Here is a 21,027-nt window from a genome sequence, read left to right on the forward strand (position 1 = left end):
GACAGTGCTCTTGATTCTTCAGGGACAATGCCCAAAGCCACGAGGAGAGCCTGGTGGTTCTGCGCTCCAACACAGAGTTCTTGCGCTATGCTGTCAGTGTAGCCCTGCAGAAGGTGCAGCAGCTGGAGGAGACAGGACAAACCGACGGGCCAGACGGACAAAATCCTGAGAAGATGTTTCAGAACCTCTGCAAAATCACACGGTGAGTCACTGTGGAACGTGCAGTCATCAGCCCTGAAAAGCAGCAATGCATTTTGGGGAGTTTAGATTCTCATGGTTTTGAAAGAAGAATGCAGTCTGTAACTGAAACAGTTATTATCACTGGAATTAGATTGTTGCCTTTCTTTGCTCCTGAGAAATCAAGTGGAGCAACTATGGTTTCGGTGCCAGAGTGAGTGATACAACTCTTAACTTTTTACTTTAGCCTGGAAGAACCAAACAACATCAAACTCTCATTTTAATCCTCTTTCTGACTTTCGGTTCATCACTTATAGTCACAGGGGAGGTAGCGTGGTTACAGGCTAGATTCTTGAGGCCTCTGGAAAGCTATGAAATTAAAATTCACTTCACTGTAAAACAGGTATAAGAGGGACACCAGCTTCAGAAAACATTTTTTTTTAGGACATTTGCAAGGTGTTTGAAGATACTCAGGCATCTAATCTTTTGGAAATCTGAGAATGTTAAGCAACTAAATGTCTTTTAGGATCTGGGTCGTATGTGCAAGTGGTTGTTTCAGATCCCTCTCAGCAGAGAGCACAAAAAACAAATTACCTGTATATTTTGTGTCTCATCCCATAGATGAAACTGTTTTTGTTGCAGTCACTGGAGCTAAATATGAGCTACATGTTTGCGTGATTGGATATGGAAATAGAGTAAGTTCATCTACACAACAGAGAGAACTAATGAGAAGAAAGGAGAGAGAATAAGAAAGGGAACAAGAACAGTTAGAGGGGCAGGAAAAAGGTGTTTGCCTGCAAATAGAAATGTCTCCTCTAGGCCAAACAATTTAGCTTTCTTCGAAGCTTTTCACTTTGCTTTGCCTGCATTTACCTTTCTGATTTTATTTATATAGAGCCCTGTGGAGATAACTGACATTTCACAAATTTAAACTGCCAAGAGATGAGCTGTTCTTGTCATTGACGGATTTGACACCAGTGGTCAGTGTTTGGGTAGTCTGAGACAGAAGGAAAACTGCGTGAAAGAAAGGAGTCCTTAAAAATGGACTTGGGCTTGGAAGGTCCCTTGGCATGTGGGAAGGATTAAGTTATTTAGCTGTGCAGGCAGAAAGCAGTGGCTGTTTGGCTCACATTGAAACAGCCTTTAGAGTGGATCTCTTCTCCCTCCTCTTCCTTAAAGGAAAAAGACTTTCCAGTTTAGTTATATTAAAAATATGAACTGAAGATTCTGTGATTAGCCGAGTTCTAGGCTCTTGCAATGTGCAGCCAGCTTTACTGGAGCGTGTGTTGTCAACTCCTCTCCCATCCCCTAGGGTTCTGCTTTGGAGGTACACTTCAATTCCCACTGTTGTTGAAGACTCTGGGAAGAAGAAAGGCAAAAGCATTTCCCTGCTGTGCTTGGAAGGTTGTCTGCGGATCTTCAACACGGTGCAGCAGCTGTACGCTGCAAGGATCCCCCAGTTTCTACAAGCCCTGGGTAGGCATGTGGTACAATTCTGCTCTGGTTTCTAGCCTTCATGTCCCAGCCCATGTGTGTTCTTTATCCATAAATAGCTAGAGAGGTCCAGTCCTGGTCCCTCAGTAGCAAGGAGGGCTTAGTAGCCATGGATTTTCATGCCAGTTCCAGAGATACGTTTACCTGCTATCACTCTGTCAGCAGAGGATAGTTGGGGTCTGATATAGTGTTCTATCTGAGGTTTGCCTTTAGCACGTTTTTGTGCTCACCACGGTTTTACCGTCTGTATTCCTTCCCTAGCTGCGAGCAGTTGCAGTCTTTCCTACTTTTGGAAATAAATCCTGTATTCTGCTCTTGGCATTTAGCTCTTTTCTGCACCTCTCTGTCTGCCAGATATTACTGATGGTGACGCAGAAGAAGCGGATATTAATGTCACGGAGAAAGCTGCCTTCCAGATCCGACAGTTTCAGGTAAGTACCACTGTGTGCTGCAAGTGTTCCAAAGCACTTGTAATTCTGGCAGAAAATGCTGTTAGTTCTCGTGCTTGACCATAGAATCAAGTATACACTAGCAACTCTGACACTCTGAGTCATTGGCTGTTCAGAAAAGTTTCTGATCCTTAAGGAAGGCTTCTTCAGGGCAGTGTGCAGAGCAGGATTGAAGTGCACGTGTATTCAGAGAGCTCTAAGGTCCTGCAATGCAGCACAAAGCATACCTGAGTAAGTTGTAGAAGTCACACTGAATCAAACATGGACCTCTGAGTAAGCACTCAAAAAAAAAAAAATCTGTGCTCCTTAGAAGATTCCTCTCATTATATTCTTTGTCATTCTTGAACATTGCCAATTCTTTTATATGATGCAGCTTCTGATTATTTACTTCTTAAAACGTCCCCGCAACAAGCATGCATGCTCAGTGTCTCTGTCCTTTCTTCCCGTGATCAGAGGTCTCTGGTGAACCAGTTCAGCAGTGCTGAAGATGACTTCAACCCCAAGGAAACACAGTTACTTGTCACCGTTCTCTCCACTTTGTCCAAACTCCTGGACCCAACGTCTCAGCAGGTACTTCATAACCTTCTTGGGGTGGTGAGGATGTGTGTAGCAATCATAGGTGTGGGAAGAACATCACCAGATTGAGTTGATATCTGAGGGCTTTGATCTGGGCTTTGACGTGTGTGTGTGTGTTCATGTTCTAGCCTCCTGCAGACCAGACCATGTCAAAACAACAGTTTTAGTAAGCTGTCAAGCATTATCTTGTCAAATGCCTGCAAGCACAGTTAAGAACAAGTTGCTTTCCCACCCTCCCCCTTGCACATTCTGATGCTGCCTTTGGGCATCTGGAGCCCGAACTGCTTGTTTCCATGAGAAGCAACTCCTAATAGAGCCTAGGTGTGGTTTGGCTTCCACGTGGGAGTAAAGTCAAAAAAGGCCAGCAGATCTGTGACTAGTCCAAGTACAGCTTTTCAGAAAGGATTGGCCGAGTGCCTAATTTACTCCATGCAAGGGTGCGTTTTCTAAAGCACAGATGAGAGGTGCCCCAATTTTACCTATTAGGCACTGCACTAAAAGTGTGCTAGAAGTCTGGAGTCATCATTTACCTTAAATTAAATGGAGCAGTTACTCTGTCGGAGGGAAGGTATAGCCATTCCTGTGTCCTGCATCTCAGCTTTTGACTTGTTAGTAGGTTAAGTGTCTCTTGTGGAATTTAACAGAGCATGGCTGAGTGCCCTTCTGCCAGAAGGGGACTCTGCTGGTCTCCCGTTGCTGTGATTCATTGTCTTGAATGACCTCTTTTTGTGGTTTTGTTTGCTAGCTTGCTTGTTTTTAATTTTGTGTTTTGAGTTCTGTTTCAAACCCTTAATATTTTTTCTCCTCTTATACAGTTCCTTCAGTTCCTGACGTGGACAGTCAAAATTTGCAAAGAAAATGCTCTAGGTAAGTAAGCTTTGAGGGGTGTGTTCAGATGTGATGTCTCAGGTCTGATACTAGACTCTTGAATGCTCTGCTCTTTTTTCTGTTTTCATCTCTTTCTTGCAGATAGATTCAGGTCCTATTCTGTGGCAGATTGCCATGACTTTGTGTTTATTAGCACGGGTATTAGGAAAGAAACTTCATCTCTATAAATATTAGAGCAGCTGAAAAAAGAAGCCACTTGACTTTTTTTCTCTTGTTACTTAGTGTACCTGTTGCTCAAATTTGGATTTGTATTCTGGAAAAACGTTACTCTTGCCAGAGTTTGTATTGTGCTTACTCGGTGCTTCTGAGCAGTATTTTCCTGTGAGACGAGAGCTCTGATATTCCCCCTTGTAACATTATGTTCAGTGCCCATTGTTGTAAACTCTGCTGTTGCAACTAGAGCATGTTGATAGGGTTTTCATTTACTGTGTATTGTTTCTGGGAGTGTAGACTTAAATCCATAATGAATCTGAGACTTTCCCTCAATGGATGTCTGATGTTCCTGAATAGTGAAAGGAGTTCTACATCCGCTAACATCCTGCTTTACTTCCCTTCCCCCACAGAGGACCTCTCTTGCTGTAAGGGTTTGCTGACTCTCCTTTTCAGTCTCCATGTTCTGTACAAGAGTCCTGTCAGCCTGCTGCGTGAACTTGCACAAGACATCCATGCTTGCCTGGGAGACATAGATCAGGTATGATGCAGAGTCCACAGCAGCTTACCTCTCTTCACATGGTTCTGTCAGGGCAGAACAGGTAGAGCAAACCACACAATAGGAGCTGAAGTTTTGCTCACCAGAATTTTTCTCTCCCCCCACCAGGACATAGAAGTCGAGAGTCGGTCCCATTTTGCCATAGTGAATGCCAAGACTGCAGCCCCTACTGTCTGTGTGAGTCAAAGCTGTGTGGATGGAGCAACCAGCCACTCTGCTACAAGTGGCTTGTAGATTTCTGTTGTGTCAAACTCCTCCAAGAACCTGTTTTGTTATTGCTGTTTCTGTCTTAGCTGCTGGTTCTGGGTCAGGCAGATAAGGTCCTTGAAGAGGTGGATTGGCTTATCAAGAAACTCACCAGTCTGGGATCAGACACGTCAGGTAATAGCATTGGCCCACTTCTTACTGTTACACCTTTGGCAAAGACAGACGAAGACAAAAAGGTATTTCAGGATTCCCGGGTAGCATCATCTCGGGGCGGATAAACTCTCCCTTGAGTTGGTTTCACATCAACAGTGAGAGTTGTCACAACCCCCGTCCCAGTTATTTTCCCTGTGCCACACTGGTGTTATGTGCACCTGACAAAAAGTGGTCTTTTGTGTCTCCCACCTGCCTAATTTGGCTTGTTAGACACACATTTATATAGTATTCCTTTCTTTCTACTAGAAGATTCTTCTCAGGCATCAAACCAAACCCAGGCTCTGGAGAAAGGCATAATTCTGCAGCTGGGAACTCTGCTGACGGTATTTCACGAGCTGGTGCAGACAGCACTTCCTGCAGGGAGCTGTGTGGACACGCTGCTGAGAAGCCTCAGCAAGACCTACACAATCCTCACCTCCCTCATCAAACATGTGAGTGCAGCTCTGCTGACAGTGGGCTGGCTGGGATCTAAAAACTTTTTCCCCATCTGCCTCAGCAAGCTCATAGTGACCCCTGGCAGCAGCTATGCTTAGGACTGGGCTGTTCATCTCTTGTATAAAATGAGTCCTTATTCTGTTGGCTTTTATGCATTCAGTTTTGTGACCTTTCCACAGCAGTGATAGGTATACCAGGGGAGATAAAGGAAAGCTTTTCTCCAGCTGACTTTGACTGCACTTGGCTTAGACTGGTTCTTTCCAGCGTCTCTTGTAGGCACTAACAATATTCTCACAGTGCTCAGCAATCCTGCCCTTGCCACTCATTCCCATGTAAGGCTCAAAGCGTTGGACCTGGGGCAACTGGGACATGAGCTCAGACTGGGGAACTCATCTGAGACAAGATGATGAATTCCCTGGAGCTCTCACAGCTCTGGAATGCAGAGGTCATCTGGGCTGTAGCAAGCCGCTGGGGAGGATAGTTCTTGCAAATGCTGCCCTCCTCACTGCGAGCGGTAGTGCTACTCCTGTAACCTCTACAATACTGTACGTGCTTCAGCAGTCATGGTTTCAGAAGAACCCAACTTATGTTCAGGCAATCTATGGTGTTCCTCATTTCTTTCTGAACATTGGCATAGGAAAGAGTTTTTCTTTAAACAAAAACAAGACTTGGATGCTCTGGAAATGATACCCTGCTGTCTTCTGATTTGAGGACAGCCGGCAGCCCTCTGAGCTCCTCATCCTTTTGTCAGAACTTCCTTTCTTAATTGGTCAGTGGCAATTGAATGAGCTGCTTTGAGCCCGTGCCTGAAAGTACAGGTTGTTGGATGGGAACAGTGCTTCTAGAAGAGACTCATTCATGTTTTCTTTGCAGTATATTCAAGCTTGCCGCAGCACCTCGAATACGATTCCAGGAAGGCTAGAAAAGCTGGTGAGTGTGAGCAAATTGCTGGAGGAAATGGCTCATTGCCTTGAGCTGGGAGTAACACCAGCCTCTGCTTCTTTGCAGGTGAAGCTCTCGGGTTCCCATTTGACCCCACAGTGTTACTCATTCATTACTTATGTACAGGTAGGATCTAAAATAACTGTGGCAAAATCATACTTCATCTGTCTGATGCTGAGTGGTGAATCAGATGCAGTGCATGGGCACCTTTTGGGATTATTAATCTTCTTGACATGACTTGAGTGTCTTATATTTTAAGTTTTAATATGTCAAATAATAGTGTAAGACATTTCAGTACCATTGGGACCAGGCATGTTGATTTCTGTTTGAGCAGGGAAGGAAGAAAATGTTTAGGGAACTGGTTTTTAGCTTTCTAATTTTTTATTTCCCCTTCTGTTCACGTGGCTTTTTTGGACGCAGTTGATACTGCTGTTAATCACAGTGGCAAGTAAAGGTCAAGGACACTGCAGTCGTCACAATACAAAGCCCTGTGGGTGCCAAAGACAGCAACCTGGGATGAGATTTGTCTGTTTAGACACGAAGTGGGTGCTTGAGCGAGGACCAAAGGACTTGTAAACCAGACCTGGCATGTTGGGGAAAATATAGTGCCATGCAAAGCTCTTGTTCCTGGGGATGTCTCACACATACATGCTTCTGAATGTATAAACCATGAAGTTATGTCTTTCTGTCATGTAGCTGGTAAATGCTGTGTTAGCTGGCTAGAAAAAAGCCTTCTGTGGCCTTACTTGGCTGGCCTTTTCCTTCCCTGTTTACCCTCTAATGCCACATCTTTTGGCTTCCTTCTTTAGAACATTCATAGTGAGAGCTTAAGCTTTGTAGAAGAGAAGAAAAAGAAGAAGAAGGAAGATGAAGCTGCTGCAGTCTCCACAGTCATGGTGAGGTTGTCTTGCTCTCTATTAGAATATGGGCTACATTTGAACTTGGGATCATACCTCAAGGCTTGCTTTACCTGGTGGCTTCTTAGAGATCACCAATGGCACATTGTCATTGGGCCTTTAAGTAAAAATCTAATTTCTTCAACCTGAACTTCAGAGAAAAGTTTACGAAAAGTGAAACAAACAAAAATACTAAATGCAGGCTAAAAGCTCCCAGGGATGGAAAAAGGTCAAGTCTGGATAGTTTGTGTTGTCTGACTATTCTCTGTTTGGGGTAAGCTATGAAATTACATAAATGGAATAATTTATTGGAGCCAATACTCCATGCTATTTAAGTGTTTGTTAATTTTATCAGTAGATTTAAAGATAAAATACTGGATTCCATTAAAGTAAAGCAGCTGATAATGTCTGGCTGATTTTGTTAGGAGCAGGTAAGCAGCAGGCTGGCAGGTTCCTGGCCTTTTGTGTCCTCTGTTTACGCTCCTTGTTGGTGTCTCCTGTCTTGTCTGTTGTCCCAGACATTCCTGTGATGCTAAGTGTTTAAAAACCACAAGCCTGATCTTTCTAGCCACTTCCTGAGCGTGTGGAAATATTAAGAAATGCTGCACATCCTTTTGCCACTCCCCTGTCAGCATGGGGAACAAACATTAGTGGTGTAAAATATACAGGGCAGAAATGTGATGAAACAGCAGTGTGCTCATTGCCTGGAAAGCATAGGCTTAGAATGTCTTTGCAGAGCTGGAGCAGAGTGAGTTCTGCTCTGGCTGTCAGACATATCAGGGCTGTGGACTGAGGAAAAAAATATATATACTTGAAAGAGCCTCACTGCAGAACCATTCTGGGAGGCACTTTAAGCCCAGCAACAAACTAGGCTGGCAAGGCTTGGTGAGGCAGGACTGCTATGGAACAAGGCTACTGAAGGCAATTCTCTGAACTGGAGTGGTTGTGGCCTTCGTGTCATGCTACAGCATCACTGGCTTTTAGGGGAATCTAAACTGCTGCTAGAAATACAGGTGCCATAGCTGGGATGCTTGTTAGTGATGACTATACCAGGCAGACTTCATGCTGTTCGCTTCAAATCTGACCTGTCTCCCACCTTTCTGCGTTTCAGGCTAAGGTGCTTCGGGATACCAAGCCAATCCCCAACCTGATTTTTGCAATAGAGCAATATGAGAAGTTCCTTATCCATCTCTCCAAGAAATCAAAGGTAATGTAAAGCAGAGGTCTTCTGTGATACGATCTCAATGGAACAGTGGTACCATGGCATGGTAGAAGGCTACTGCTGTTTTCACTTTATAAAAAAATAAAATAAAAAATCTCTCCATTGCTGCTCAGATTAGGAAAGTGTAAGAACCTCACCCTTCTTTCAATCTTTGCCCAGGCTCCTGGCTCAACTAAACCAAATTGCTGTCGCCCTGATATCAGCAGGGATCAGTGGCAGTAGTGCCTGTGACCTGTTAGCTTACGGTTTCCGGGAGAGCAGAAACATAATGCTGGCTTACCTCATCCCACCCCCCCAGCCTGTTCCTTGAACAGGAGAGCACTGTACCAAGATGAGGTACTACGTGAGAGTCGGAATAATTGGCAAGCACCAGGCTCTTTTAAAAACATAAATGGGCCACTGGATTCCATAGGGGCAGGTGCTTTTTCACCTACTTCTTGCTTCAGTCCTACATCATTATCACGATAGACTTCATTCTAGTTCTGTGCGTAGGACTAGGCAGGGTAGAAAATTAAGCTTATGCCGTATGTCCTGCCCCCCCCCGGTTGCTGCAGGTGAACTTGATGCAATATATGAAGCTAAGTACCTCCCGGGACTTCCGCATCAACGCATCCATGCTGGACAGTGTGTTGCAGGAGCATAACACAGAGGATGCTGAAAATGAACCAGACAATGACCAGGTGAGAACTCATTTAGCTGCTGTTACTGCTGCGTTTCTGCTGTCCTGCTGCCACGTGTACGTGGGAGCTGTTTAGGTATATGTAAAACTAGGCCAGTTTTGTCTCGCTTGGGTTAGCCTTCGCTTTAATACTGAGCTAACGGGAGTGAGCAAATAGCCCTGAAGTGTTCCCTACAGTCCAGCCCTCTGCCTTGAGTGACCTTTGTGTCCATGTACCAGTTGGCTGCATGCCTGGTGTTAAGCAGGACTGTTTATAAACCTTCTTGTTTGCCTCTGCCTGTCTCAGCAAGCAGAGAAGTCTGTCAGCATTGCCTGAGGCCCGACTGGCTGGCCTCCTCCAGCAGACAGTGCTGGGGAAGGTAGCCCAACTTGTGCTGGACAAAAGATACGCCACTTGCCTTTGCTGATTGTCCAGGTTTTTATTGGTGCTTTTGCCCATATTTCCCAGAGTGTAATCAGCATCAACAAGCCAGGATCCCGCACTGAACAACCAGGCCTTGTCTTGTGCCGTTCAGAACCTGGGGTCTGAATTCCAGCATGAATTAAAGAGGTCCAGGGGGAAAGTTTCAGTGGGTGAGAGGAGTCCCCTATTTCAGGCCATTTTTGCTAGGGAAGAAAAAGTGCTCAATACTGTTCTGTCAGTCTGCTTTCCTAAAGTAAACATTCATTAGAGTACTCACACAAAAACATTCATACTTGGTACTGCTACTCTCTCCTTCTCTCTCCAGTCCACCACAGCAGAGCAGCCAGATGAGAACCAGGAACCCAAAAAGAAGAGACGGCGAAAAAAATAAAGGTGTGGTTGCCACTGCTGCCCCCTCCTTCTACAGTGCCTGTTCTGTGGCATTCACCTTGGTCTTGAAGAACCGTGTGTACAGAGATAGTAGTTTGTTGTTTCTCTTGTCAAATACTTAAGACTTCTTTCTTCATGCCCAGGGATGTGCAAACAGTGACTCTTGTAAAGCGTCGCAGGTATTAAAGCTGGCTGCTGCCCTCAGAAATGCTTCTGCCATTCAAATATGCTGCTACCACAGTTCTTTTCTCCAGGAACATCCCTTCTTCCAGCAACAAGCAAGCAGCTCAACCAGGATCAGTCCCTGACAAAAGATGTGCTCCTGAAAGGACAGCCAGATTCTGGCACCCTCTCTGGACAACTGTTGTTCTGGCACTCGAGCGTCATCACTTCTTCTCCAGCGAACCTTTGGTTATTTCAAGAAGCTGATATATATCCAGTGCTTCTCCTGGAAGACAATGGGACAATGAGTTCCTTGCATTCTGCAGTACAATTACAGACTGTACAACATACGAATAAGAGAGTAACAGTAATTATTTGCTTTTAGCTCAGAGCATGTAGCACAGAAAGCCCTAAATTTATTCAAACTTCTGGTTTGTGTGGTGCTGTGAGTGCAGAAAACAGCACCAGTAGGACGCAGCAAAGAGGGGCTGTTCTCCCTTGGAGCTGAAGCTCACTGCTGTGCGTAGCGCCCAAGAAGCAGAGAGGTGCCAGCTTCCTCTGGAGAGCCAGCAGTATGGGCTGTGTTACATTTCTGCTGACCTCGAGGCACTTATTTGCTTTGTTCTTGATGAGAACACAAGTACCCTTTTTGCCCACAGAGCCCAGATTCTTCTTCTGAAAGCACACTTCACCTGTAAAACTCCTAATAAATGTTGCTTAAGGCTGAACTGTCTGATGTGTTCAATAACTGACAGAACAAATCTGAGGGCAGGTTCCTCTTATCTGGCAAAACGTTGCTGCATAGTGAGGAGGTGCTATTTAAAGCGGCTCCCAGCCAACGATTAAATGTTTGTTTGCAGCAGTTAGAGGGTTACGTCAGGTGCAGACAGGGACAACTGTACGCCTCGGGACTGCTGGGGAAGAACACAGCCCTGCCAAGGCTGAAGCGTGCAGGATGGGCTGGCTGGGCTCTGAACCCAGCTCTGCTGAGCTGAGGGAGAGGGCGGAAGGAGAGAAAACACTGAAGGCCAGAAATGTTTGGGCCTGGAGGATAAAACATACACAACCGTAGAGCCATCTCATTTCAGAGAGGGAACAAGTCCATCTTGGGCTGTATTTAAAAGACTAGAGGAAAGCGCAGCTCCCTTCTGAGGGGCACAAAGCGAACCTGTGCACGGGCTAACAGAGCCAGCCCCTGAGTTCTTTATCAGAAATAGGTAGAAGCAGCAGCACAAACTGCTCGGGCACTGAGAAAGGGGAGCAAGGCAGAGGGGCTGGCACCAGGGTGTGGGGGCCTGAGGCGCTGGGGCTGAAGGGATGAGCCCCTGGGGAAGGGCTCTACCTCCAGCAGCAGTGCGGCTCCTGTAGGGCCTCCAGCTTTTATAGGGGATGGCGCTCGAAGGGCTGCTTGCTGCTCACCTTCAGGGATGCCGTATTTCTTCTCCATCCCCGTGGGGTTTGATGGAGTCACGCAGTTCATGGTCACCTCCTTCCTTAAGCACCGGTCAACATCCACGGCGCTGAAGAAGGCCACCGACTGCGGCAGGTCCTGGAGGCCCAGCTTGTAGGCAAACATGCACCTGGAACCACAAGGAGAGCAAGTGGGGCCGTGCCACACCACACGCGGCTCCGTCACACCTGGGCTGCAGCAGGCAGCGTGGCACAGCCCTGCCAGGGGACAGAACAGGGGCGCCAAATTATGTCCCATGGGGTCCCAGGCAGCAGAAAATTCCTTGTAGGCAGCACCCCTTGGGTAAAAAAAAAAAAAAAAAAAAAAGCCAGGGAGGTTGCTTAATGGAGAAGCTTATTGCCCAGCCTTTTCTTTCACCACGAGCACCGCTGGTTCTCCGCTGGGGAAAGAACTCCGTGGCCTTTTTTTGAAAGGCAGAAACCAGCCACCACTTAGAAGTTAGAGCGAGCCCGCTAACTTCTCGCACGCTCAGCCAGCTCTCCTCTTACTGCACGCGGGGGGCTTTGATCAGCCGCAGGTTCGGCTGGAACAAAGGCGGCCTCGCAAAGCACCGGGCAGCCCTCGGCACAGATTGCTTTGCACCCATGTCAGTCAGCGGCTGGAAGACAAAGTGCTTTGTAAGCGCCGGGCAGCGGGAGGGTCAAGGAGTGCCACAGGAGCGGTGGGAGGAACGCGGCACCGCCAGGTTCAGCCTCCTAGGAAGAAAGGACAAACCCAGCCCTTCACTCCTGCCTAATCCTCCCACGCAGAGCAGATGTTGGATTTGCCCAGCAGGAAGCCCTGTGCTCGCAATAGCTGGGATAAAGGCACAAACATCAGGGCGGCTTCCCCCGCTGCGAACGCTGCCTGGGCACAGAAAAGCTGTTTGCTGTATCCTTACCTCAGCCCGGCAGAAAATAGCTCTGCTTTCGGCCAGCTCCTCTATAAACCACATGCCATAAAGCACGGGGAAGGGCATTGTGTAGAGCTGACGGGAGCCACAGCCCCGCGTAACGGGAGGAGACGCGCTCAGGATTGGCCCCGGGAGGGGTCCCAGCCCCACATCTCTCTCCCAGCCCCGTCTCTCTCCCTCAGCCCCCCAGCTCACCGTGTCAGCAGGTTGGTGATCTGCAGGGCCAGGGCCGCCCGGTAGCGGTCCTGCTCCTGGACCAGGTAGCGCACCTCGTCGTGGATGCTGATGCAGAAGCGCCCGTTGATGTCGAACTCCTCGAAGAGCCACTTCATGGAGACCAGCATGAGGTGCAGGTAGTCGACGGCTGAGCTCTGCACCACCCAGTTCACTCTGCTGGTCAGAAACTGGGGAGAGGAAACGCAGAAATGCTCAGAGAAACACGTGGAGAAACACCAGGAGAAATGCTGTGAGAAACATGAGGAGAAATGCCCAGAGAAATGCTCTGAGAAACGCTCGGGGCCTGGGCCCGTTCCTCTGAGGGGCGAAGGCTGTTCAGTCAGGGTTCCTGTGTTTCCCCTGGCACACAGATAGAGAAAAGGGGAGCAGGACCCAACACCTACGGGTTTCTTCTGCGGCTCCGAGGGGTTCGCAGGGTTTCCCACACCTCAGGAGGGCAGAGCTGGGGTTTGCCACAGCAGCACCGAGCCCCGGCCTCACCTCCCCCTTGGCCACGGCGGGCTCCAGCGCCCTGCTGATGTGGCAGCCCAGCACCGGGGTCTGCGGCGAGGAGGACAAGGCGATGCTCTCCAGCTTGTTGAACATTTCGGATTCGGTGCCGCCAGCCCACAACCGGTGGCCCACCACGTCCCACTTCTTCTTCCTTCGGGACCTGTCGGGGCAGAAGGCGGGTTTGCTGGAGTCTCAGACACCCTCTTCTGGTTTGGGGGCAGCCGGTGGAGCCCCCGCAGCCGTCCGCTCACACACTGGGAGAGACTGGGAGCACCCCAGTCCCATGGACAGGGACCTGAGACAGCTGGGACCATCCGGCCCCTTTTTTGCCCACCAGCCGTGGCCTTCCCCGCCTCACGCCCCTGTCCCACGAACACCGTCTGGGGTCACAGCATCTCACTTTCTCGCAGCTTCCCTCTGGAGCCGGTGGACATCCCGGGCTGACACCGAGCCATCTTCCGCCCTGTCCACAGCCAGGTCCAGCTCCTTCACCAGCCACTCGCCCTCCTCGCTCAGATGAAACCTGGGCAGCAACATCCAGGCGGGGGTAACCCACAGCCAGGTCCCACGGGGACACCGTCCCCACGCACCCTGCAGCCCCCGGGGCAGCACCCACCTGCGGATGCCCTTGGTGACCGCGTACATCTGCTGGGCTTTCTCACGCGCCTGCTCCTGCGTCAGCCGGTGGTTGAACTGCATCAGCAGGCGCTCGGCGAAGGGCTGCCCGGCCCCGTAGATGCGCCCGTAGTTGAAGACTTTGGCGTGCTCCCGGCTGATGCCCACCGTGGCGGCCGTCTTGCTGTGCAGGTCCGTCCCGTTGCTCTTCTTCCCCTGCAGGGTCATCCAGCCGAAGGCCGTGCACCCTGCGGCGAGGAGGAAGGAAGGGGCTGAATGCCGAGCGTTTTGGGGGTGCTGACGCCCCACCGGGGGCGCCCCGCTCACCGTGCATGCCGGCGAAGTGCGCCTCGCCCAGGATGGCGGCTATCCAGAGCTCCTGGGAGTCCACGTCCGCGCCCACCAGGGAGTAGCCGGGTGGCACCTGGACCATGGCTTTCAGCTCGCTGCCCACGCGGTCGGCCTGTGGGACGGGGTGCCCAGCTCAGCATACCCCGTGCAACGCCCCCTCCTCCTCTGCAGCATGAGGACAGCCTTCCTCCTCCTCCTCTTCCTCCTCCTCCCGCATCCCAGCACGACTCCCACCTTCCCCAGCTCCGTCTTCCCATACAGAACACACCCGCCACCCCAAAACCACACAGACGCCCCCCTTGCCGTGCCCCAAAATCCCCCGAGCGCGGCCGTACCCGGGCGTTGCTGGCCGTCAGCCACGTGGGCTCCACGGCCCGCCGGGTGATGGTGCCCGCGGTCACCACCTGCGGCAGGATGGCTCCGTAGTCGTCCTCCTCGTTGTAGTCCGGGTGCCTGGGACAGGGGCAAAGGGTGAGCCCCAGCCCGACGCAGCCCTCCCGGCACCATCCGTTCCCCTCCATACCTTGTCACGGCGCGAGGCAGCTCCCCTTTCTTCAGCCACACCACCATCTGCGAGCTGCGGAGGCACATAAGGGCATATAGGGTGCTGAGCACCCGTGGCTACAGGGACCCCCCAGCACCAATACAAGCTCTGAGCACCCGTAGGGACTCAGACACACATATACGTACTCTGAGACGTGTGGGAAGGTGGCAATCGGGCCGGGGCTGCTCACCTGATCCGCTTGTGAGCGTTCCTCCAGAAGGAGATCATTTTGTTGATCTCCAGGGCTCTCGTCCCGTGGGTGCGTCCCACGGCAGCCCGCAGGGTGCCGTCCTCCATGCGGGGCAGGAAATCCTTGGCAAAGGGGCTCCCGACGTTGTTAGCGTTCCCGTCCTTTAGCAGCAAAGAGATTTCGGGGCTCAGCGTGCCACCACTCGGCGTCAGCACAGCCCCGTGAGCCCTCCTGCCCCATGGGACGGGATGAGGGACAACACAGGAGAGCAGGAGCAGGGATATGGGGCAGGGGGAGCTGGGTTGTGGGGCAGGGCAATGCAGCCCCATTTGCTGGGGAGGGCTCAGCACCAAGCCCCCGCCTTGCCTTGTGGGGCAGCTTGAAGAACCAGCACCCGGGGACGTCGACGTCGTTGTAGGGCCCGTTGCCGTGGTGGTACGAGGGCCGGCTGTCCGCCTCCACCAGCTCGCACCGCTCGTCCCCCTCCTCCTGCAGCCGGTGACACGAGGCGTGGGGGGCACGGGGCCCTCCTGCTCCACGCAGGCACTCGCTGGGAGCCCCCAGCACGGGGCAGGGGGGGAAATCGAGGAAAGGGGGATGGATGCACGGTCCCATCCCCGCAGCAAAGCCCGTTTACCTGCACCAAGCTCTGGTCCGCCCTGCCCACGTCCCCCTCCAGCTGGCTCAGCTCCTCCACCTGCGGCAGAGAGGGGCCGCCCCAAAAGGACCAGGTTAGGCACCTTATTAAAGGGGTTTTCTCACTGCTGGTTTTTACGGGTGCATTGGAAAAAAGCCCAGCCCCGGCACCAGGAGGCCTCCTCCCAGCGGGGCCCCCCCCCAGCCCGTCACCTTCTGCCACATGCTGCTGCCGTCCATCACCAGCAGCTCGTCCTCCACGCTCGCCTCCTCCGGGGGCTGCTCCCGGCCCTTCTCCAGCCGGTGCTGCCGGCACAGCTGCTCGATCGCCCTGTAGCCACGGAGCCACGATGAGGACGCGGCCACGCGCCGCAGGCGAGCCCCCACGGAGCGCCCCCAGCATCCCCCTCACCTGTGGGGGCACACGGGACCCCCCGCCTCCGGGGGGGCTGCCGGCAGGTTGTCCTGCCGCCCCGGCACCAGGTAGCCCCAGCCGTGCTTCTCCGAGTAGTGCAGGGGGAACCCGTCCCAGGCCAGGCGCATCAGCTTGGGGGTCACCCTCATCTGCAGGCTGATGAGGCTGGGCCCCGGCACCCAGCCCTCCTCCTCCAGGCGCGGGCACAGCTTGCGGTACCACCTGGGCGGGGGGGGGGTGACACGGGGGGGTGGCGATGGGACAGGGAGCGCGGAGCGAGCCCCCCCGGCCACCCCCGCGGTCCCCAACTCACCCCGGGTGGCCGGGGAGATGCTGCAGCTTCTTGGGCTGCAGCGTGACCGTGTCCTTCAGGCGCTGCAGGAGGGCACCGCCCTCGGGGGCTGCTTTCAGCTCCTCATCCTCGCTGGGGGGGCCGGGGTCTGGCAGGGCACGGAGGGTGGCCCGGGGCTGAGCATCCCTCGAGCCCCGGGTCCCCCCCGAGCCCCCCCTGCGCTCACCTTCCTGCCACTCCTGCGCCAATCCTGCCCCGGAGGCTTCGCCGCCGTTCACCTTCTGATCCTTCTTCTTCCTCGGGGGTTTCTTCTGCTTAAACTCCTGCGTGTCCCACTCCAGGTCCCACAGCCACGGGTCCTCCTTGTACCTGCCGGCACGCCGTGGCCGTGCTCCAGCACCCATGGGTGGGGGCACGGCGCCGCGCCCTCCCCTCGGCTGGCCGTGGTACCTGTCCCCGTGCAGCAGCTGGCAGGCGTCGTTGGCCAGGTTCATCAGGGACTTCTTCATCTCCTTCTGCAGCTCCTCGTAGGTGCCCTGGGCGTCGTCCAGGTACCTTTGCCAGTTGCCGTTGACCGGCAGGTAGGACACCCCCATCTCCAGCATCCCTGCGAACGTCACGGGGTGGGGGCACCTGCAGCCCACGGCAGCCCCGAATTAGGTTCCTCCCGGAGCAAAGCTGCCCCCCAAGCAGCAGATCGCAGCTCCAACGGCTGCCTGCTCCTTCTCACCCACAGACGGGGCCAAGAGCCCCCTGGAACGGGGCTCAGCACCCTCCCGGCCTCCCCAGGGACGGATCAGCCCCATCCCGTCCCCAGCAGACCCACGGAGCCCCCGCCTCCAGCTGGGACCCCTCACCTCTCCATGAAGAGCGGCAGCTGCTCCTGGAACACCTCGTGGGTGGCCCGGACATCGCGGGCGCAGTACGACATCAGGTCCTGGGGGCACGGCACGGCGTCACCGGGAGCAGGAGGGACCCACGGCCCCCTGCACGGCTCACACGCGGGCCCAAAGCCTTTGCACCGAGACGGGAAGCACCCCACAGCTCCTCCCGCCCCGCTCCCATGCCCAGCATCACCGCCCGCACCTGGAAGTGATCCCTGATGTCGGCCATGGTCCCCTTCACAAACAGCTCCCGCGCCTCCTTCTCCAGCGGCTCCCCGCCCACGTAGAGCGCGTGCACGTCCACCAGGTTGTTGATGCTGCTGACGTGCACCCAGTCCCACGCCGTGACCTGGTGGGCGCAGAGGACAACCGCGTTATTTTATTTTAGCCCGTGCCCGTCTGGACGGCGCTGGGAGCGATTCGCCCAGCAGAGCCGCCCCAAAATCCCTGGGCACCCCCAGGCACAGGAGGCGGGCATCGGCGCGGCCCCGCACTCACCGCCGGCCCCTCGGCTTTGCTGCGCGTCTTCTTGATGTGCTGCTTGACCTGCTGCAGCCCCTTCCTCTTGCCGTGCTTCGCGGCCATCCAGAGGCTGCGCTGGAAGCCCGTCAGCCCCGAGATGGCCATGTGCATGCTCATGGTGTCCAGGAAACGCACCCGGGAGCCCTGCCAGGAGAGAGGAGAGGTGGTGCCGGGCATGCTGGAGGAGAAACGTGCTGCGAAACTGCTGAGCTGCGAGGCCTCACTCAGGCTGCTTGTGCCGGGGCCAAGCTTTGCCTCCCAGCACCCCTCTCCTGAGGGCACGGAGCTGCCCATGGCCACCTCGGAGCTTGTGGTAACCTCACGGGATGCACGAGCACCTCCCAGTAAATCCTTCCCACTGCAGCCCCTCGTGCGGGGGACAAAGGCAAGGCATGGAGCTGGTGCTGCCAAACGAGGCCAGCACAACCCGGGGCTACTCGTGCATAACAGCACTGCCAAAACCACCCCGAAGAGCGGACACAAATTATCTGGGAAGCAGACCCCAGGTGCCAGCACGAAGCATCGGCTCGGGTCGCGCCCAGCCCTCGTTACACGCAGCCAGAGGAGCAAGGCGGGCAGGATGAGCCACCAGGGGACAGGGCACCTGGATGAGGTACTGCTCCTTGATGAACGCCCGATCGAAGGCCACGTTGTGCCCCACCACCACGCGCTCCGGCCAGTCCTGCCGCCCGGCGCAGCCGGCGCCCGCCGCGCTCTCCAGCGGGATGAGGTCCGCCAGGGTCAGGCGGCTGGACCAGGAGTAGCGCTGCTCCAGCAGCCTCCTGCTGCACCACGAGTACCTGCGGGGCACACGGCCGTCAAAATGACTCAGGGGCTGCGCACCGAGACCCACAGGGGACCCAAACCCCCCCCCGGCATCTCACCAGGCGTGCGGCGAGACCGCGACCGCCAGCGTGGGGCACTGCCCGTCGGCCAGGCACACCTCCACGTCCAGCACCACCGCCCGATCCCGGGGGAAGTCGACGGGCTCCGGCCGGCCGTCGGGGCCGTAGCGGGTCCAGCCGAGCTGCCAGGCCCAGCTGGGGGGCGCGGGGGGCAGCCGGCAGCGCAGCAGCTCCTCGGCAGCCTCCAGGTAGGGCAGGCTCTGCTTCTGGGCCAGCAGGCGGAAATGCTCGTCGATGTTGTCCCCGTACATGCGGGGCAGGCGCAGCTCCACGTCGGGCAGCGCCGAGGTCTCCTTGCCCCACAGGTCGTGGCGCCGCAGGTGCTCCACGCTGCGCCGCACGGCCGCCTCCGAGTAGCCCACCCGGGCCCCGCGGAAGATCTGCTCGTGCAGGCTGCGGGACAGCATCTGGATGTTGAGGGGGTTCACGCGGCGCTGGCCCTTCTCTGCGTCCTCAGCCGCGCCCTCCGGCAGCGGGTGGCCGGCGAAGGAGCTGGAGGCGCAGCGCCGGGGCACACTGCGATGCAGCGCCCGGCCTCGCCGCAGCGCACGCCGCATGGTGCCCGCTGCGGGGGCCTCTGGCCGCAGGGCCCTGCGGGAGGAGCAGCGGCAGGAGGTGAGCTCGGCACCGCTCGGCCCCTCGCGGGACAGCCCCGACGGCGGCTGCGGCACGCGCGGCCGTGCACAGCCCGCTGCAGGCGCGCGCCCTCCCACCTCTGGGCGTTACTTCGCGCACCGCCCCACGCAGCCCGCCTGCGGGCGTGCACGGCCCTGGGAGCCCGCGCCCGCACCTCCCGCAGCCACGCACCACCCCGCAGGGGCGCAAACCCCCGGCAGGTGTGCAAACCCCCCTGCAGAAGTGCAACGCCCCCGGCGGGAGAGCAACCCCTCGCCGACGTGCAAACCCCTTGCACGTGGGCAAAACCCCCGTAAACGTGCAACGCCCCCCCCCCAGTAGGCGTGCGAACTCCTTGCACGCATGCAAGCCCCCCACGGACGTGCAACCCCCCTTGCACGCGTGCAACCCCCTACAGACATGCAACCCCCCCTTGCACGCGTGCAACCCCCTACAGACATGCAACCCCCCCTTGCACGCGTGCAACCCCCCCGCAGGCATCCACACCCCTTGCCCGCGTGCAAACCCCCCTGTAGACGTGCAACCCCCGGCAGGCGTGCAAACTCCTTGCACGCGTGCAAGCCCCCCCATAGACGTGCAAACTCCTTGCACGCGTGCAACCCCCCCCATAGGCGTGCAAACTCCTTGCACGCGTGTAACCCCCCCCACAGGCGTGCAAACCCCCCCACAGCCGCACAACCCCCCGTAGACGTGCACACCCCCCCCCCCGGGCGTGCAACCCCCCCCCGCACACGCGCACCCCGTTCCCGCCGCCCCGCCCCGCACGCGCCCACCTGGGCCCAGCGCGCGCCGCCCGGCCCCGTCCCGCGGGCGGAACCAACCGGGAGCAGCGCGGGGGAGCTTCCGGCTGCCGCTGACGTCCCCACGCCGCTCGGCGCTGCCCGGCCCCCTCCCCCCCCCCCCCGCCCCCGCGCACATCGCACGGCCCGGCGGTGGTGCAGTCAGGGGGGCGCGCGGGAAGCGCCTGGTAGAGGCGGCCGCGTGGCCTAATGGATAAGGCGTCTGACTTCGGATCAGAAGATTGCAGGTTCGAGTCCTGCCGCGGTCGTAGAGAAATCCGCCTGAAAAATCAGGCTACTCGTTTTATTTTTACCCCTCCCTGCTTCTTTTCTTCGGGATCTACAAGAAAATCAAACGGGGCAGGCACAGGGGACGCAGGGCGTCCCCCCAGGCGTGGCTGTAGGGGAGCCTAAAGCTGCGGTGCCCCGGGGCTGCTGGTGCCTCCCCGCCCCTGTTATTGCCCCAAGCGCTCCGTGCGTTTTGCTCCTTTATTTAAAAGCAGCGCGAAAAAAGGCGGCTGCTGACCCTGCGGGGGAATCTGTGGGATCACCCGTGTCTGTAACAGCAGCGGGGCAGGGGCTGCTGGGGCACCCCAGGGGCACAGCCGGGGGGGCTGGCAGGGGGCACAGCCCCACCCCGGGCGCTGCTTTTCTCACCTTTTTGCCCCCATCCGACGCTTACGGGGCGCTCACAGCCACCAGAAGTGCTCCACGAGGGCACCCCAAAACCTCCCAGCTCGGAGGCCTGTGGGCAGAGTGGCACGCAGCGGGACGCCCCCAGGACCCCATCGCCCGACCCAGCTTGGTTGAGGGCCGTGGGGCTGCACGGGTGGGAGCTGGGCACGGGCTGAGCGTGGCACTGGGGTCCCCGTCACCAGGCTGCGTGGCACTGGTGGGGACGGCGCGGCGAGGGACAGGGCGGCCGAGAGCCCCGGGGGACCGCGGGTGCTACGGGATGCAGAGGGGGACCCGAGGGTGCAAGGGGACAGGGGACAGGGCAGGTGGGAGCAGGCTCCCCGGCCCTACAAGGGTTTTTATGGAAGCGATGGGGCTGGGAAGGTGGCTCCTGAGCCGGAGCACTGCGGCGTGCCGAGCCGTGCCGGGCCGTGCCGAGCCGTGCTGCGCCGGGTTAAGCCGTGCCGCAGGGCTTCCGTGCCGTCTGGTGCCGTGCCAGGCCGTGCCAAACCAAGCCGAGCCGAGCCGAGCCGAGCCGAGCCGAGCCGAGCCGAGCCGAGCCGAGCCGAGCCGAGCCGAGCCACCAGGTGTCGCTGCGGTCCCGCTGCTGGCGGCCGCTCCGGGCCGCTCACCCGGGGCAGGGGCCGGG

At 55.8% G+C, this 21,027-nt stretch overlaps 2 protein-coding genes across 5 annotated transcripts in view; one reads left to right on the forward strand and one right to left on the reverse strand.

The window, feature by feature from the left end:
• The window catches only part of FANCI (FA complementation group I), a 25,329-nt gene extending 14,759 nt beyond the window's left edge, over positions 1 to 10,570 (forward strand). For 2 of the 4 annotated variants that reach the window (XM_083849800.1, XM_083849803.1), the window contains 15 exons: positions 23 to 202; positions 1,490 to 1,653; positions 2,026 to 2,102; positions 2,574 to 2,690; positions 3,512 to 3,563; positions 4,148 to 4,275; positions 4,402 to 4,470; positions 4,587 to 4,674; positions 4,960 to 5,144; positions 6,022 to 6,078; positions 6,157 to 6,216; positions 6,900 to 6,986; positions 8,098 to 8,193; positions 8,763 to 8,888; positions 9,616 to 10,570. In XM_083849800.1, the coding sequence (XP_083705926.1) occupies positions 23 to 202; positions 1,490 to 1,653; positions 2,026 to 2,102; positions 2,574 to 2,690; positions 3,512 to 3,563; positions 4,148 to 4,275; positions 4,402 to 4,470; positions 4,587 to 4,674; positions 4,960 to 5,144; positions 6,022 to 6,078; positions 6,157 to 6,216; positions 6,900 to 6,986; positions 8,098 to 8,193; positions 8,763 to 8,888; positions 9,616 to 9,681 (1,552 nt within the window). In that variant the 3' untranslated portion in view covers positions 9,682 to 10,570. The remainder of the gene's footprint in view (positions 1 to 22; positions 203 to 1,489; positions 1,654 to 2,025; positions 2,103 to 2,573; positions 2,691 to 3,511; positions 3,564 to 4,147; positions 4,276 to 4,401; positions 4,471 to 4,586; positions 4,675 to 4,959; positions 5,145 to 6,021; positions 6,079 to 6,156; positions 6,217 to 6,899; positions 6,987 to 8,097; positions 8,194 to 8,762; positions 8,889 to 9,615) is intronic. The other 2 variants (XM_083849801.1, XM_083849802.1) reach the window with 2 other exon arrangements.
• Positions 9,293 to 19,821, reverse strand: POLG (DNA polymerase gamma, catalytic subunit). Its single transcript, XM_083849804.1, has 23 exons — positions 19,698 to 19,821; positions 18,268 to 18,879; positions 17,988 to 18,183; positions 17,360 to 17,527; positions 17,064 to 17,210; positions 16,835 to 16,914; positions 16,428 to 16,610; positions 16,204 to 16,346; positions 15,999 to 16,125; positions 15,683 to 15,907; positions 15,484 to 15,601; positions 15,272 to 15,331; positions 15,001 to 15,123; positions 14,635 to 14,795; positions 14,424 to 14,477; positions 14,236 to 14,353; positions 13,877 to 14,012; positions 13,551 to 13,797; positions 13,335 to 13,457; positions 12,923 to 13,094; positions 12,401 to 12,609; positions 11,262 to 11,422; positions 9,293 to 10,128 (listed from the first exon to the last, which is right to left on the reverse strand). The coding sequence occupies exons 2-23, from the start codon at positions 18,843 to 18,845 to the stop codon at positions 10,067 to 10,069; spliced, it is 3,591 nt and encodes a 1,196-aa protein (XP_083705930.1). The 5' UTR covers positions 18,846 to 18,879; positions 19,698 to 19,821; the 3' UTR covers positions 9,293 to 10,066.
• Positions 19,822 to 21,027: the final 1,206 nt, after the last annotated feature.

This window comes from Anser anser, assembly GCF_964211835.1.
Source record: "Anser anser genome assembly, chromosome: 10".
NCBI classification, from domain to species: domain Eukaryota; kingdom Metazoa; phylum Chordata; class Aves; order Anseriformes; family Anatidae; genus Anser; species Anser anser.